Raw genomic sequence first — 15309 nt, 5'->3', positions numbered from 1 at the left:
ACATGAAAACCTACTTACAAAGCCATGAAGCGATGCCTTACTAAAACAATAATGTATGCCATTAAGCAGACACTTTTATCCAAAGTACATGATGTATTAAGTGGAACTAACCACTTAATACATCAATGAATCTGCATTATTTCACTCTAAATCAGCCTTTCTTAAAGTATGTGTCAGAGTAAATTTATAATTATTTCATGAATTACTGGAATTGATTTGGCCAAGTGCATCTGCGCTCTCTGTTCAGTGCGTTCTCTGCTTATCAGCGGTCTCTGCTCAGTTTGGCAGCTGAGCAAGTTTACCAGATCTTTTTCTAAAGTTTCTGCAATTTCTTGAAGATCATTTAGTGACCCACACGCTGCAGCGCTGTTGTTCAAGTCACTGACTTGTTATTCCCACTCGCCATCACTGACCGCTGTCATGAAATGGACTCATGCTAGCCACAAGTTCTGACTGAGCTCAATCGTCATGAAACGCATATAAAGCGACGAGTTTCTCTCTCTTTCATACAAACTTATAACAAGGAGTCCCCACAATGTGTTTTGCGTGTGGAAGTGCGTAGTAATGAGTCTCTCATAACGAACAAATTAATAAAACGACACGTCCTGACCAAACATTCAGGCACAACATGACGGTAAACCCAGGGAGTTCTTTCAGAACAGGGCTAAATGCTTCAGGAAACAGTGCTTCGAAAGTGAAAAAGTAAGTCAACTAGCAAGGCATTGTTGTCATTTTATAACAGGTGATGATGAGCAGAAATAAGGGAGTACTATCTCATGGTAGTAACGTTAGATGTGAGTTTCTCTTTCAAACAATCCCCTTGCCTTGTAACGTTACACAGCTAATAGCTAACATTAGCCAAAGCAAGCTAACTACTGATAGTGAAACCCATAGTAACAGTACAGATGAGGAGAAAAAATTATCAGGTCTATTGTACATTTTACTGTTGTCACGTCCGTCAAAGAGAGGAGACCAAGGCGCAGCATGATGTGAATACATTCTTCTTTAATTAAAGGAAGATCACTGAACAACTAACAAAACAACAACAAAAACAGACGTGAAGCTAATACAACGAGTGCTGACATGCAACTACACATAGACAACTACCCACACAGACAGGTGAGAAAAGGCAACCTTTTTGGCAACCTTATGGTTCTCAATCAGAGACAACGATAGACAGCTGCCTCTGATTGAGAACCACACCTGGCCAAACACACAGGAATACAAATCATAGAAAAAAGAACATAGAATGCCCACCCAAATCACACCCTGACCAAACCAAAATAGAGACATAAAAAGCTCTCCACGGGCAGGGCGTGACAACTGTAGAAATGATTGTTGAAAACTAGTCTAGGCTGGAACTGTTGCTGTTAAAATACAATAATATTTTGTATTCTTAACTGGAATAAACTGATTGAAGCAAGATGCCTTTTTGAGGCAAACGCTCACACATTTCTGTGTTGTTCATCTGCAGCAGGAAGCGATTAACTGCCTGACTGAGAAAGCAGTAGATGTTCTGGTCCAGTTTGGCACCACATACCTATGCGAGTCAGGTTTCTCAACTCTGACATACTTAAAAAACAAGTACAGAAACAGTTTCAAGGCTGAGCATGACCTCAGTGTTGTACTGTCAAAAAGAATAGACATGCTTGTTGAGAACTTCAACCAGCCACACACCTCTCATTAGGACTGTTTGTGTGTGTTTTCTGGTCTACATCTGTGTGATGTGATCAGTTTATTCCAGTTCAGAATAAAAAATATGTATTGTATTTTAACAGCAACAGTTCCAACAGACTTTCTATCAACAATCATTTCTACAGTAATAGGCCTGATAATTTTTCATCTGTACTGTTACTTAGGGTTGCACTATCAAAAAGTCTGTGTGTGTGTGTTCTGTTATTCATCTGTGTGATGTGATCAATCAGTTTATTCCAGTTCAGAATGAGAATTCCAATTCAGTCAATTCCAATTCAGAATGAAAATTATTTATTGTATTTTAACAGCAACAGTTCCAACATAGACAGATATGTAAGAGTGTTTTAATGGGGGAAAATAAACATGAATATATATTTAGATGGATATTTAATTTCATTGTTATTTGTTTTGTCTATATTGCATTTGTTTTAGGCATAAGGGCAATGAAATGTACCGATATTTATGTATAGTTGCATATTTTCCTAAGCTTGGGTCCAAGGAAAAACACTACATCCACATTGAGATGCACAGTAAGGGAAACAGTAACTGTGCTGATAACCATAGTGAGTTTGACTCACCTTCTCTCCTCCCACCAGGAAGAGGTCTACGGCAGCCATGTTGATGCGGAGGCTCTGACAGAGGTCCCGGAGAACCTCCCTGATGGTGGCCCCCGGCCGCAGGGTCACAGAGGAACACGAGCCGTCCGGCAGGGTCATGCTGCAGATCTTGGAGCACTCCCTTACCCTCTCCCACACCGGCACCGAGTGACGATTGTCCCCCTGCACGGGAATACCATGACAAACCATAGTCGGAGATGATAGAACTCAACGGAAGCACGAGAGAATACCAAGAGACAAAACTACAACCACAACGGTGTCTCTATGTTTTGTATGTAGTGTTTGATGTTCGCCCTGCCTGCAAACCAAATTTCCCTGTGGGATAATAAAAACAAAATTGAACATCTGGACCTTGAAATTAATCCCCTTCAACTCATGTAGCATACAGTATAACACCTGTAACCATCCAGACAACGGTTTACCCAAATCCCTTGACAAGCAGAATTTCTGCCAACATGCCACAAAACTAACAGTGTCGGGATCTGTTTAACAGATGCTTCTACTACAGAACTATCTTAGGTCCATGTTGCCATGGTGACTTGGCCTGGCCTTGCAGCAGGATCTTACCTCGGTCTTGCTCGTTGAACAGGAAGTGGCCAGCTCCAGACTAGCACCCGAGGACAAGGAACCCTGTGATTCCCTCCGACCGTTGCTGCCCCAGGAATCTACCCAACAGAGGAAGGATAGGGAGGCCACAGTTAGGATACAACTCATTCCACAATTATTATCCATGCATCATCACACACACATAAAACTCACTGACTTGTAAACTTGAAATATTGTTAATCATCAGGTATCCTATGGAAAGGCCACAGGTGGAATGTATATGTTTGCGGTCACTGACAAGGGTGGAGAGCTGTAGATTAGTGAGGAATGGGGGCTGAGGTCAGGTCAGGTCACATTAATGGAGAAGGAACAGTTTATTACCAACATCACTGAACTCCTGCCTATCAATAACAAATGTAAAGCACACAATGTAGTGCTATGTATTGCCAGACCAAAGAACTACCACCATAATGCATGACAGAAAGCTTTATGTCAATATTGAAATCCTACACAAGAAGTTCCCTCACGGGAGAAAAGGTATTTGAATTGAATACATAGGATTAACTCCTTGTGACTTATTCTATGACTGAGAGTTGCTCACCAATGTTGATTTCTCCAATGTCCTTTTTCTTGGGTCCCTTCCCGAAGCTCCGGTTCCGGGACCAAGAGAAGAAGATGCCCCGTTTCTTATGCTCATCGTGCTCGTCTCCGGGTTCCTCGTTCAGTGACCTCCCTGACTTCTGATTCCTGGCCTCCTATTGTACAACAAAACAACCAGTTCAAACAACCTGTGTAACACCTGGGTCGATACATTAGTGCATACAGTAGAAAACCGTTTGCCATGGAAAACATCTAGCAGCGGAAAATATTTTCCAATAGAAAAAGAGTTTCTTATTGGACAAGTTCAGGTAGTGCCTCCCTGTTTTGGTCCGTTTTCTTCCGTTTGGTACCTTGTGAATACGACCCTGATGTTTTGAAGACTAACAAACCAACAAACACCTGTACTGGCTACAACACAAAATGTGCATCTCACAGGCGAGTTACACAATCACCTAAGGTGGTTACTAAGATAATAGCAGATACCCTTTTGGCTGTTATGGTTACTATGGTACAAGGTGGGTACCTTATTCGGTGTGGAGTGGCCGGAGCTGGCACTGTGCTTGGAGGGAGCGGGGCTACAGGGGATCTGGTAAGGGTCGGGTAATGGTCGTCCCTCCACCTCGGCCAGCATACACTCCTGGTACAGGCCAGACTTGAGGAACCTGGAGTAGCTGTCAAACTTCATCAGGTTGAAGATCTACAGAAAAAATAGGGAGAGAAAATGATCTTGTCTTGTGAAGGGTCACAAATGGTTATTGCAGGTGTTATGACAGGTGTTATGACATATGTCATAACAGCTATGATTCGGTCACGTTTGGAACATTGTACAGACCTAAAACAACCTTGTAAAGGCTTGAGAGTGTGTGTGTATGCTAGTTTGTGTTTGGCCCTGAAGCACAATAGCCCTTTTGGAAACAGGCAGATGGTTGAAAAAAACGACACTGAGCATAAAACATTTTGTACTGGAGTAAAACAGTAAAAGAACATTCACACATAGCACTGAATCATAACAATGTTCCAGCAGCACAGCCCTGCATTTGACACTGTGCTGCTCCTAGCTGTGTGTGTGTGTGTGTGTTTTTGGTTTTACTATCTTTGTGGGGACCATAAAACAAGGAAAATTCAGACAAGTGGGAACATTTTGCTTGTCCACTCAAGAAAAATAGTTATTTTAGGCTTGGGTTAGGTTTTAGGTTAGGGTATAACATAACATATAGTAGGCAGTTGGTCCTCTCACCTGTAACTGCTGAGCCTTGAACATGTTTGGACATGGGGAGGTGAGGACATCATCGGCCAGTTGGGCCTGACTGTCAATGTTGACCGGCGTGGTGGCCTTACTGGACAGGAAGCTGTTGTAGATTTCCCCCGCCCTCTGGGATAACTGGGGAGGAGAGGAAGAGGTTTTATAAACACACACAACCATGACATAACCCAATGATATAAAGGGGAATGGTTTTTAACTTTAAGCCATGATCAACCCTCACAATGGAGGGCTTTTTCTATCCAGTCCACGACATCTAAAACCTATATGGACTTCTGAACTGGACTATATAGGAAAGTATAGTTTGGTCTTGGTGTTGAGTAAGGGGAATAAGCTTACCTGCTTTTTGTCTGTTGCAGGTACCTGACTGAAGTATTCACAGGCCTGCCAGAACAAGATATTCTCCTCACTGAATTCCTTTTTGAGGAATTCCTGCAGAGACACACACAACAGCTTTATCACACATGCAATAAGCCTGGTAAATGTTCTGGTCGTGTTGATTGGCTATAATTATTGCTTCTATTCCACAGAATATAATGTTTTCATGTCTAATTAGCTTCCTATTGATTTAATGAGAGAGTTAACTGTAACATTTCATAACTTGCAAACTAAAACTCAATTTCCCAGTTGTTGATTAGCTGTAAAGCGTACTGCTAATTCTATCCCACAGAACACGGTTGGACGTCTGAGGTAGACGAGTATTGATTTCATCTAACAAATTGAGAATGAGAGAGATAATTAACTGTTCATTTCGTTGAATTTCAGATCACATAACTAAACTAAAACTCCCAGTGAACTAAAATGTGTTCTTTACTGTACGTACTGAGAAGTAGCAGACGCCAATGGGGTCCTGGAGCAGGCGCTCGAAGCAGGCAGCCCAGCTGGCCACCCGGCGCTCTGACAGCCTCTTATGGCTGCCGGCGCCGGGCAGACTGCTGTTGCTGTTCAGACTGCTCTGGCTGCAGCAGCCCTGGAGCTGCACACCACCACCATAGTCTGGAGAGAGAGAAAAGGGGTAGGAAAAGTGGTTAGGATGTGTACCAAACTCACTAAAAGAGGCAATAATAAATCCTCTCCTGAAAAAGACAAACCTTGACCCGGAACATTTAAAAAACTAAATCGGCCTATATCAAATTTCCCATTCCTCTCATTTAAAACAAAAAAGCTGTTGCTCTGCAACTCACTGCCTTCCTGAAGACGAATAATGTATACAAAAAACTCTAGTCTGGTTTTAGAGCCCATCATAGTACTGAGAACGTACTCGTTAAGGTGGTAAATGTAAGTTTCGGTATTCCTCAAGGTTCTGTTTTAGGACCACTATTGTTTTCATTATATATGCTACCTCTTGGTCATTCGGGAACACAATGTCAACTTCTATGCAGATGGCACACAGCTAGCTGTACATTTTAATAAAACACGGCGAAGCCCCGAAATTGCCTATCCTGGAAGCCTGTTTCAGACATAAGGAAGTGGACAGCGGCAAATGTTTTGCTTTTAAACATGGACAAAACAGAGATGCTAGTTCTAGGTCCCAAGAAACAAAGAGATCTGCTGCTTTTGTCACTTCAAGATTAGACTACTGCAATGCTCTACTCTCCGGCTATCCGGATATAGCACTAAATAAACTTCAGCTAGTGCTAAATACGTCTGCTAGAATCTTGTCTAGAAGCAGAAAATGCAATCATATTACTACAGTGCTAGCCTCTGGCTTCCTGATTTCAAGGTTTTACTGCTAACCTACAAAGCATTACATGGACTTGCTACTGCCTATGTCTCTGATTTGGTCCTGCCGTACATACTTACACGTACGCTACGGTCACAAGAAGTAGGCCTCCTTATTGTTCCTAGAATATCTAAGCAAACAGCTGGAGGAAGGGCCTTCTCCTATAGAGCTCCATTTTTATGGAATGATCTGTCAATCCATTTGAGTGATGCAATCTTTAGGTCTTTACTGCTAAGGTGAACGGCAAGGCACTGGAGTGACGAAACACCCTTGCTGTCTCTGCCTGGCCGGCTCCTCTCTCTCTCTCCACTGGGATTCTCTGCATCTGATTCTATTACAGGGGCTGAGTCATTGGCTTGCTAGTGCTCTCCCATGCCGTCCCAATAATCTGGACTTAATTGCTATGAACTCTTATAATCTCCACTGGGCACAGCCAGAAGAGGACTGGCCACCCCTCTCTGAACCTGGTTCCTCTCTAGGTTTCTTCCTAGGATCCTGCCTTTCTATGGAGTTATTCCTAGCCACCACGCTTCTACATCTGCATTGCTTGCTGTTTGGGGCTTTAGGCTGGGTTTCTGTATAAGCACTTTGTGACATCTGCTGATGTAAAAGAGCTTCATAAATACATTTCATTGATTGATTGGTTAGGGGAAAAGGGGTTTGTGACAGCGACTGCTCTAACAACAACAGCCCTTATAGTGCTGCAACCCACCACCATTATATTGCACCCTGCCAGCATCGTCTACAGCAGAGAGAGATAATTCAGGGACACACACGAGGGGGACATGATCACTATACTCTAAAAGACGGTGGACGAGGCTATTACTCTAGATCTTTACACCCAAAAGAAGGGAATAGCTTCGGAGCTGTGGAATCTAGACAACTAGGCCGATTTAAACAAGTACCTCTAAGGACTCACAGTTAGTACTTGATATCATGGCACCAGATGGCAATTTCATGGCTGTAAGTCCCACCAATCAGAGAAAGCACAATACAAAAATACAAAAGGAAGACATGTTACCAAAATTGAGCAATTTGAATAGCCTCTGTTGGGAGTTTCCTGAAAACACTACACTGAGAATAATCTAAGATTCATCCATAGCCTCCAGCACCAAGGTATCTAATCACTGATAAGCATGCAGAAGCACAGGAGGAATTACAAATAGATGTAGTTTCATTTGAGGTTTATCAAGCAAAGTTTCTTCATGCTATTGCAAATATTACATGACACCGTGGACACCAAATCATGACTGTTCGTGACTGACTACTTTACAATGCTGTGAGTAATGTCACGGCATGCAGTCTAACTATAGCATCTCATGCCTTTGTTAGCCAATTCACCCAGCTGAATCAGTACATGTGCCAAAAGAGGCATAAAACAAGCTGATTTTACAGACCATTACATCTCCCATTCAAAGACGCAAGAGTCGTATTCCATTTTCTATCGTGGCAATCAATTTGTCCCAGACGTTTGTTTATATTTTTATTTCAACTCTGACAATTGACCTCGGTGACATTATATTTGGTTTGGAGTTGACAAGATATTTGGTTTGGAGTTAGCTGTATTAGATTCGGGTGTTGGGAATATTGTGTTTGCCAGCAGAGAGAAAATATGGGGCCTGTGTTACTTTGTTAATGAGTAACACAGGGTAAATAGCATAGGGTGTCTGAACCAAAACCTCAGAAAATGCGGTAAGCAGCGGCAACGCCGAAGCTCCATTGACCGTGGCGTTCAGCAAACATTATTAAACGTCTGTGAAATGGGGAACAGACAGCAAACACCAAAGGCCAAACCCTAAAACCCCTGCACTAAAACCCCTGCACAAGCGCCTCTTGTTAAAGTCGTAAATAAATAGGTTGACATCATATTCTGTGTGCCTGTTCTATTCAATAACTTCCGAATTGCGTGTGGTGGAAAGTGTAATAAAAAAGAAACTGGAAACCGAGAAAGTCACATTCAAAACAAATGCACACAAAAGTGACCATTATTGTTCTTCAAAAGGGTCTACACTCTTAGAAAAAAGGTGCTATCTAGAACCAAAATGGGTTCTTTGGCTGTCCCCATAGGATAACCACTCTTAGTTCCAGGTAGAACCCTTTTGGGTTCCATGTAGAGCCCTTTCCATATGGAACCCAAAAGAGTTCTACCTGGAACTAAGAGCCGCAGAACCCTTCTTGGAACGAGTGTATGGCGGGACAAAATGCCCTAATTGGTCCGGGGCTTGTCTAGGAACTCTTAGTTGAACTGAACTTAAAACTAATTTTGTCAGTTAGTTACAGCTAGTACATACAGCTGCATGCAACAAATCTCTTTGCTGTGTTTTGATATCCCGGATAAAGTAGCTAAATGTCAGAATGGGTGTAATGAAAAGAAAAGATAAACGTACTCACCAGCATCTGAGGAAGCAGTCGACTGAAAGAGAACAAAGATAGACATGAGTGAGAAGCTGCCCTCATGTCCTCTTCCTGCTCTGAGGCAATTAACAACTGGAGCCTGAGAAACAGTGTCTCTCCAGACATCCCACCAGTGTGAGTGTGTGTGTTACTGCAAGGGGAGGGCCCCTGTTCTCTAATCAGGGGCCATTAATGTAGGGATGTGGGTGGACCAAGGGCCTCTGCGCACACAGCTGGTCACACCTCAAGATCGTGGCCCTCCCCTCACCACACACATTCACCACCTACGACTCGCACGTCTTGAACACACAAGAACATACTCAGACAAATAACGAGAAACACACACACAGACAAACACACACACTCTCTTTCACACACAGAGACACAAAGACTAAGAAGTAGCACAATCCCTCTCGCTGGTGTCGTGGTCAGATCAGAAGTCATTATGAGGAGCCACTTAAGAGGCCGTTGCTTGCAGTAATGGGCCACTTTTCTCATGCTAATTCAGGGGCTGGGTGGGCTATAAAAGTCTATACAAGGCTATAGGTCACAGAGTGAAGAGTCATTCCAACAAGCTTCTTTGGAAAGACTCAACAATTGCATTTCACCAAAGTGTTGGTATTTCACTGGCATATTTATTAGCGTGATGCTCTCACACAACCAATCCCTGACTTGATTTTATAAATTCACATGGCAAACAGAATTAGAAGACATTGCTGGAAGAAGAATGTCAGAAAGCCAGATATACCTGTTAACATCAGTTTAGATAGAAAATAAAGATTTAGAGCCAAAAAAATTACAATATTTTCACATGCCGCAAAGGAAATGAATGGAGCATCATTCTTTCCAAGAGCACTCTTTAAATCAGTATGTTGGAGGATTCATTAAGAAAGAGAGTGATGCCCGACGAGCATTCGAGAAGCCACTTCAAATTGCGAATGTGCTGGGATATATGTCTAGACAGGCCACTTCCAGCAAGGCTGGAGATAATTCAAGCCCTGATTTTGGATTTCAATGGATTTCAACAATATTGTGGAATATAAATCAGATCTAGAGACTTGAAAGTTGAAATTGAAGAGATTTGAAAGTTGTCATCAACATAACATAAGCATTTTGATAAAGTCACAATATCATCTGCTAACCATGTGTATGTGACCAATTTTATTATTTTACTAGGCAAGTCAGTTAAGAACAAATTCTTATTTTCAATGACTGCCTAGTGGGTTAACTGCCTGTTCAGAACGACAGATTTGTACCTTGTCAGCTAGGGGATTTGAACTTGCAACCTTCTGGTTACTAGTCCAACACTCTAACCACTAGGCTACCCCGCCACCCAGATGATAATTGATTTGAAATTACTTAAAAATATTTCTATGCATAGGCCTAATTAGCAATGTTTTAAGTTAAAGGAGTGCATAATAAGATATCCTTTCTTTATGGATCTACTATTGGTCACAGCTGGGAGAAGTCATTTACGCATCTAAAATAACATTGATCAATGACTTGAGGAATATGACCAGACATATTTTGTACCTGCCCATTACCAGTCAGTCAGTGGCTGGCTTATGTTGTTTGACCATGTTAGGGTAAGGATCACGGTCATGTGCACCCATTGTGGTCCATTCCATTATGGGAGTGATGGTGACCACATGTAAATGTCGCATCAGCATTTTCCCCCTCTCACAGAGGTGAAGAGAGTGTAGTCCCAAGAACCACAACATCTAGTCTTCACTCAACAACCACAAGGCTGCTGAACCAAACCCATACTGTCCCATACTGTCACATGGAATGACACTGGAGAGACGAAGCAGGTACGGGGAGTCAAACAGTTAATATAGAACGGACATGGAAGGAGACAGGAACAGCGTCAGCAAACGAGTAATACAGACAAAGAACAATCAATGCAGCAGCAGGGAACAGAGCAAGGGAACTGACAAATATAGGGGAGGAAATAAACAGGTGATGAATGAGTCCAGGTGAGTCCAATATCGCTGATGCGCGTGATGAGGGAAGGCAGGTGTGTGTAATAGATGGCAGGAGTGCGTGATGCAGGGCGGGAGTAGACGTGACACATACAGCCTGGACCTCTTCTGTGGTGGCTAGGCCACATATAGTCAGGAGTCAAAGAGAGAGAAGATGAAGAGGTCAATAGAAAATAGAGGAAGAAAATATAGAGAGCACCCGCTCAAAACGACTGTTGCTTCAGTGGTAGCAGCAGATCTAGCACCTAAACCACCATCCTAAATACACAGTAGTCTCCAGAAACCATGTTTCATTCTAAACTAGACCGCCATCATCTATGACATACGTCTTGGCATGTTTGAACTCGTAAAAAGTCCCTACTGAAACCATGAAATTATACAGGGGAGTCACTAGAGTCGTAGCCTGTACAGACCTAGTAGTAGTTTGAGATTGGTGTTCAAAGAGTTGAGATGTCAGCCATATCCTGTTCTCGAGGATAATGAACTCCCTTCCCAACCAATCTTTCATTCATGACGACTCATAGGAGAGCATGTCACAGTAAATCTCATCATGACACACTGCGGATGTTAGCCAACCTAATACCTGCCCTTCTAAATTACTATGCGTCATATGAGAAGTATTTCTGATGAATGAAAACATCAGGTCACGTCACAAGTCATGTCAGGTTGCCTTTAACATCATGAAGGCTAAAGTTGTCGCCACACCTATTAAAGTTGTTACAGCTCTGTTGATTAATGAAACGGAGCGTGTGTGTGTGTGTCTGCGTGTGAGTGTGTAGCAGCCTACAGGGGTTAATGAGACCACACATACACCTCGGTGTGTTTTCCAGCTCGTTATTGCTTCCACAGCAATACAGAACTGTGAAGAGATCAAGTGATGGCTGGCCACTTCTGTTGTCTCAACTGCTCTGCTCTCTTCCTCTGTTCACACCTCCAGTGACACCCCGCAGACAAGCTCTATCCATGGGTGGCACTAGGCAGGACAAGCCTTGAGCAGAATATCATTAGTTGCCAACAAAGGTCTTACAAAATAAACAAAGCTATGTTTCTAGCTACAATCCAGGTTTTAGTGATCCATCGCCAGCGGGTCCTAATCCACTATTTGGAAAAGACACTGCTAAAGTGTAATTTACTGAAGTTATGCGGTTTTCATATAGCCTAGGTGCTGGTAGAGAGCTTCAGGGGGCACAGATTATACAGGGATTTCTCAAAAGTAATGTGGGCAATATTGGATAGTGCAATCCAATGAAGCATGACAAAGACGATATAAAGATAAATTGAAGAGCAAGACAGCAATGGGGGATGTAAAGAACATATCAGGTGCGACAACGTACAAGCCCAATCAGGTTAAGAGAGAGAAAAAAAATGACTTTTCCAATGTAAGTATTAACATACAGTATGGTGGGCACAAGCTATGCATACATTTCCAACACTGATGACGCTTTGTCCTAAACACCACACATTCAAATCACATCACACTTCTTGACTTGTTTAGGCATGCTCGTGTCCCTAGAACCGTGTTAAGAGAGATGAACTCTGTCGATCACACCAGTAGAGCCAGAGAGAGAAATGCCTTCACAACGTTCACAGTTCCTCTCTCTCAAATCATAACTGTGGAAAGTAATGACTAAAGCAGCTGAGTCCTTCACCACCACCAGACAAAAGACTGAAACTGTCCTATAAAGTTGTCAGAAGTTTACTTACAGTGTTGAAATACCAGGTTTTCTTGAAGGAGAGTCTCTTTTTGAGACTCATTATTCTCAGAGTCTGGTGTATGCTAACAGGCAGACAGATGTGTGTCTGAGCGCATACCTGAACACTCCCCACCCAAACGCTGCCACCATGTCTGTACAAGTCAGAGCGAGCCGGGGAAATTTGACGAGGTATCAGACAGGGGAAGCTCTGTTCCCCTATACTCCTGTGCTTTTTGTTACCGTGGCGATCCACACGAGCAATACAGTACAGCCTCTGCCACCATAGGGCGTTAGACTTTCAGATGAAATAACCCCCCCCCCCCCCTTTGTTTCCAGACACAGTATTCTATATTCATTGCTTCGAGAAGGCTGGAGTCACTGCTAAATTGAAACCAGATTAATGTTCAATCAGATTTAGTATTTATTAACATCCTTACATTTCTGCTCCAGTTTTTTTATCCTCATCAGGTTGCACCAGTCAGCTATAATTTGTTCCACCATAACTATCAACTACAACTACAAAATCAATGGACAATTGCTATAACCAAGAAAACAATGTATGATTTCATGAAAAGAATCATGTCAACTATTTGACTGGTTCTACTAGCACAAAAGAGAAGGAAAATACGTTTCCAAACCTTTGGCATTGGAGTCGGACTGAGTCGCATTTCTGCTGCTTTTTGGCAATCTCTGGGATCTGCCTGCAGATTGCTTTGGACCCACTCTATTTTCCTTAACATGGGTGGCCCATTCTGAGGTTTTCCCATAGCTAATGGACAAGCCTGATTGCATTTAATTCCTCTCTAAACACTCGTTGCCTCATGACCTGAAAGTGCAGTGTAATCGTGCTTTCACATGCAGTACTTCTTAACATGCAAGATTTTAGGGTGGATTTTTTCCTGTCCTAGTGCATTCAAACATGATCTATTATGGTCTACGCATTTTACAATTATATCAGGATCCCCCTTAGCTGCTTCTGATGCAGCAGCTACTCTTCCTGCGAGTCTATTCATGTTTATCAGTCAGGGACTGTTTCAAAAGAGTGAGAGCGAGAGAAGGGGGAAGAGAGAGAGGGTGTGTATAATAATAAATAACATCTGACAAGCTGTAATTAGAATCTGGTGAAAATAGACCAAATTAGTCAGACCCTAATGAATAATCAGAATAAAAACAGCCCTCCTGACCTCTTGACTCTTTCACATCTTGGGGTGGACAGTTCAGGGTTGGTGAGTTCATCTCAATTTAGCTCTGAGAATGTGTACAACTTCACACAACACAAACAAGCAGTAACCAATCAATATGTTTTGGTTTCACTTAAAGCATCTCTTTAGATCTGCTCCTCATCCAACTGTCATGCTTACCATTCTACCTTGCTGAATTACCTGGCTGTGAGAAGAAAGCCTTGCAGAAAATTGCCACAATTGATTACTGACGTTTCCCAAAATGCCTTAGTCTGTCCCAACCATTGTCTTTTGTGTCCCAGGGCTTCTAATCATCAAACTGAAGGCATTTTATGATGAGACTCCAAAAGTGTACTTAATGACACTGAGCTAACATTCCCCACAACCAGAGCCAAATCAATTACTCAAATATTTCCTTTCCTCCCTATATCCTCCCTGTATTCCTATGCAAAAAAACGAACACTCCGATGTCAACGAGACCCAGGCAGCACTGGTCGAGTTCTAAACAAATCAATCTCAAATTGAAGAAGACAACGAATCTCTGCCTGCTATCTTATGGCAGACAACAAACTATGCCTCCGAAAATAATTACAAGAGAAAGCCTTGGAAGCCACTTCCTTTTGAGGGAGGGAGGGCAAGGACGCAGCGACTGATAAGATGGAAGAGACATTTCCTCCACAACCGAGTGAGGAGAAGAGAGAGAAGAGAGAGTCCTCTGGCGATATGCGACCAACTGAAGAAATCCCCAGACAGAGAGACAGCCTTGTGTTGTGTTCTTTAGAGATTATGACTTGTGTCCAAAAATGTTATTGGCGCGACAAAGCCACTGTAGGTCTGATACACACTGTGTATCATCAGCTCAGATGTGATGATGAGCTCATGAACGATGGTTAGATGACTGGCACCACAATGGTGGAACCAGCTTTCCCGATGCTAGGACAGCAGAGTCCCTGCCCATCTTCTGAGAAATTTCTAAAACAACACCTCTTCAAAGAGTATCGTCTTTCAAAAAAAATACACTGCTCAAATAAATAAAGGGAACACTTAAACAACACAAAGGTAGCGGTCCTGCTGCTGGGTTGTTACCCTCCTACGGCCTCCTCCACGTCTCCTGATGTACTGGCCTGTCTCCTGGTAGCGCCTCCATGCTCTGGACACTACGCTGACAGACACAGCAAACCTTCTTGCCACAGCTCGCATTGATGTGCCATCCTGGATGAGCTGCACTACCTGAGCCACTTGTGTGGGGTGTAGACTCCGTCTCATGCAACCACTAGAGTGAAAGCACCGCCAGCATTCAAAAGTGACCAAAACATCAGCCAGGAAGCATAGGAACTGAGAAGTGGTCTGTGGTGACCACCTGCAGAACCCCTCCTTTATTGGGGGTGTCTTGCTAATTGCCTATAATTTCCACCTTTTGTCTATTCCATTTGCACAACAGCATGTGACATTTATTGTCAATCAGTGTTGCTTCCTAAGTGGACAGTTTGATTTCACAGAAGTGTGATTGACTTGGAGTTACATTGTGCTGTTTAAGTGTTGCCTTTATTTTTTTGAGCAGTCCACATAAAGAAAAATTGCAATTGTCTTTTCCTACTAGCACCGACTTTTTACAA

The 15309-nt window shown here is 42.7% G+C and overlaps 1 protein-coding gene across 7 annotated transcripts in view; it reads right to left on the bottom strand.

The window, feature by feature from the left end:
• LOC129835154 (regulator of G-protein signaling 12-like) overlaps positions 1 to 15309 on the bottom strand; it is a 68409-nt gene that overhangs the window by 21807 nt on the left and 31293 nt on the right. For all 7 annotated transcript variants that reach the window (XM_055900565.1, XM_055900566.1, XM_055900567.1 and 4 more), the window contains exons 4-11: positions 8834 to 8855; positions 5543 to 5715; positions 5059 to 5151; positions 4696 to 4839; positions 3982 to 4155; positions 3460 to 3613; positions 2880 to 2977; positions 2274 to 2474 (exon numbers count right to left, since the gene is read on the bottom strand). In XM_055900565.1, coding sequence (XP_055756540.1) covers positions 2274 to 2474; positions 2880 to 2977; positions 3460 to 3613; positions 3982 to 4155; positions 4696 to 4839; positions 5059 to 5151; positions 5543 to 5715; positions 8834 to 8855 — 1059 coding nt within the window. The remainder of the gene's footprint in view (positions 1 to 2273; positions 2475 to 2879; positions 2978 to 3459; positions 3614 to 3981; positions 4156 to 4695; positions 4840 to 5058; positions 5152 to 5542; positions 5716 to 8833; positions 8856 to 15309) is intronic.

Source organism: Salvelinus fontinalis, chromosome 36, assembly GCF_029448725.1.
Source record: "Salvelinus fontinalis isolate EN_2023a chromosome 36, ASM2944872v1, whole genome shotgun sequence".
NCBI classification, from domain to species: domain Eukaryota; kingdom Metazoa; phylum Chordata; class Actinopteri; order Salmoniformes; family Salmonidae; genus Salvelinus; species Salvelinus fontinalis.
This window is presented reverse-complemented; position numbering and strand designations above follow the sequence as displayed.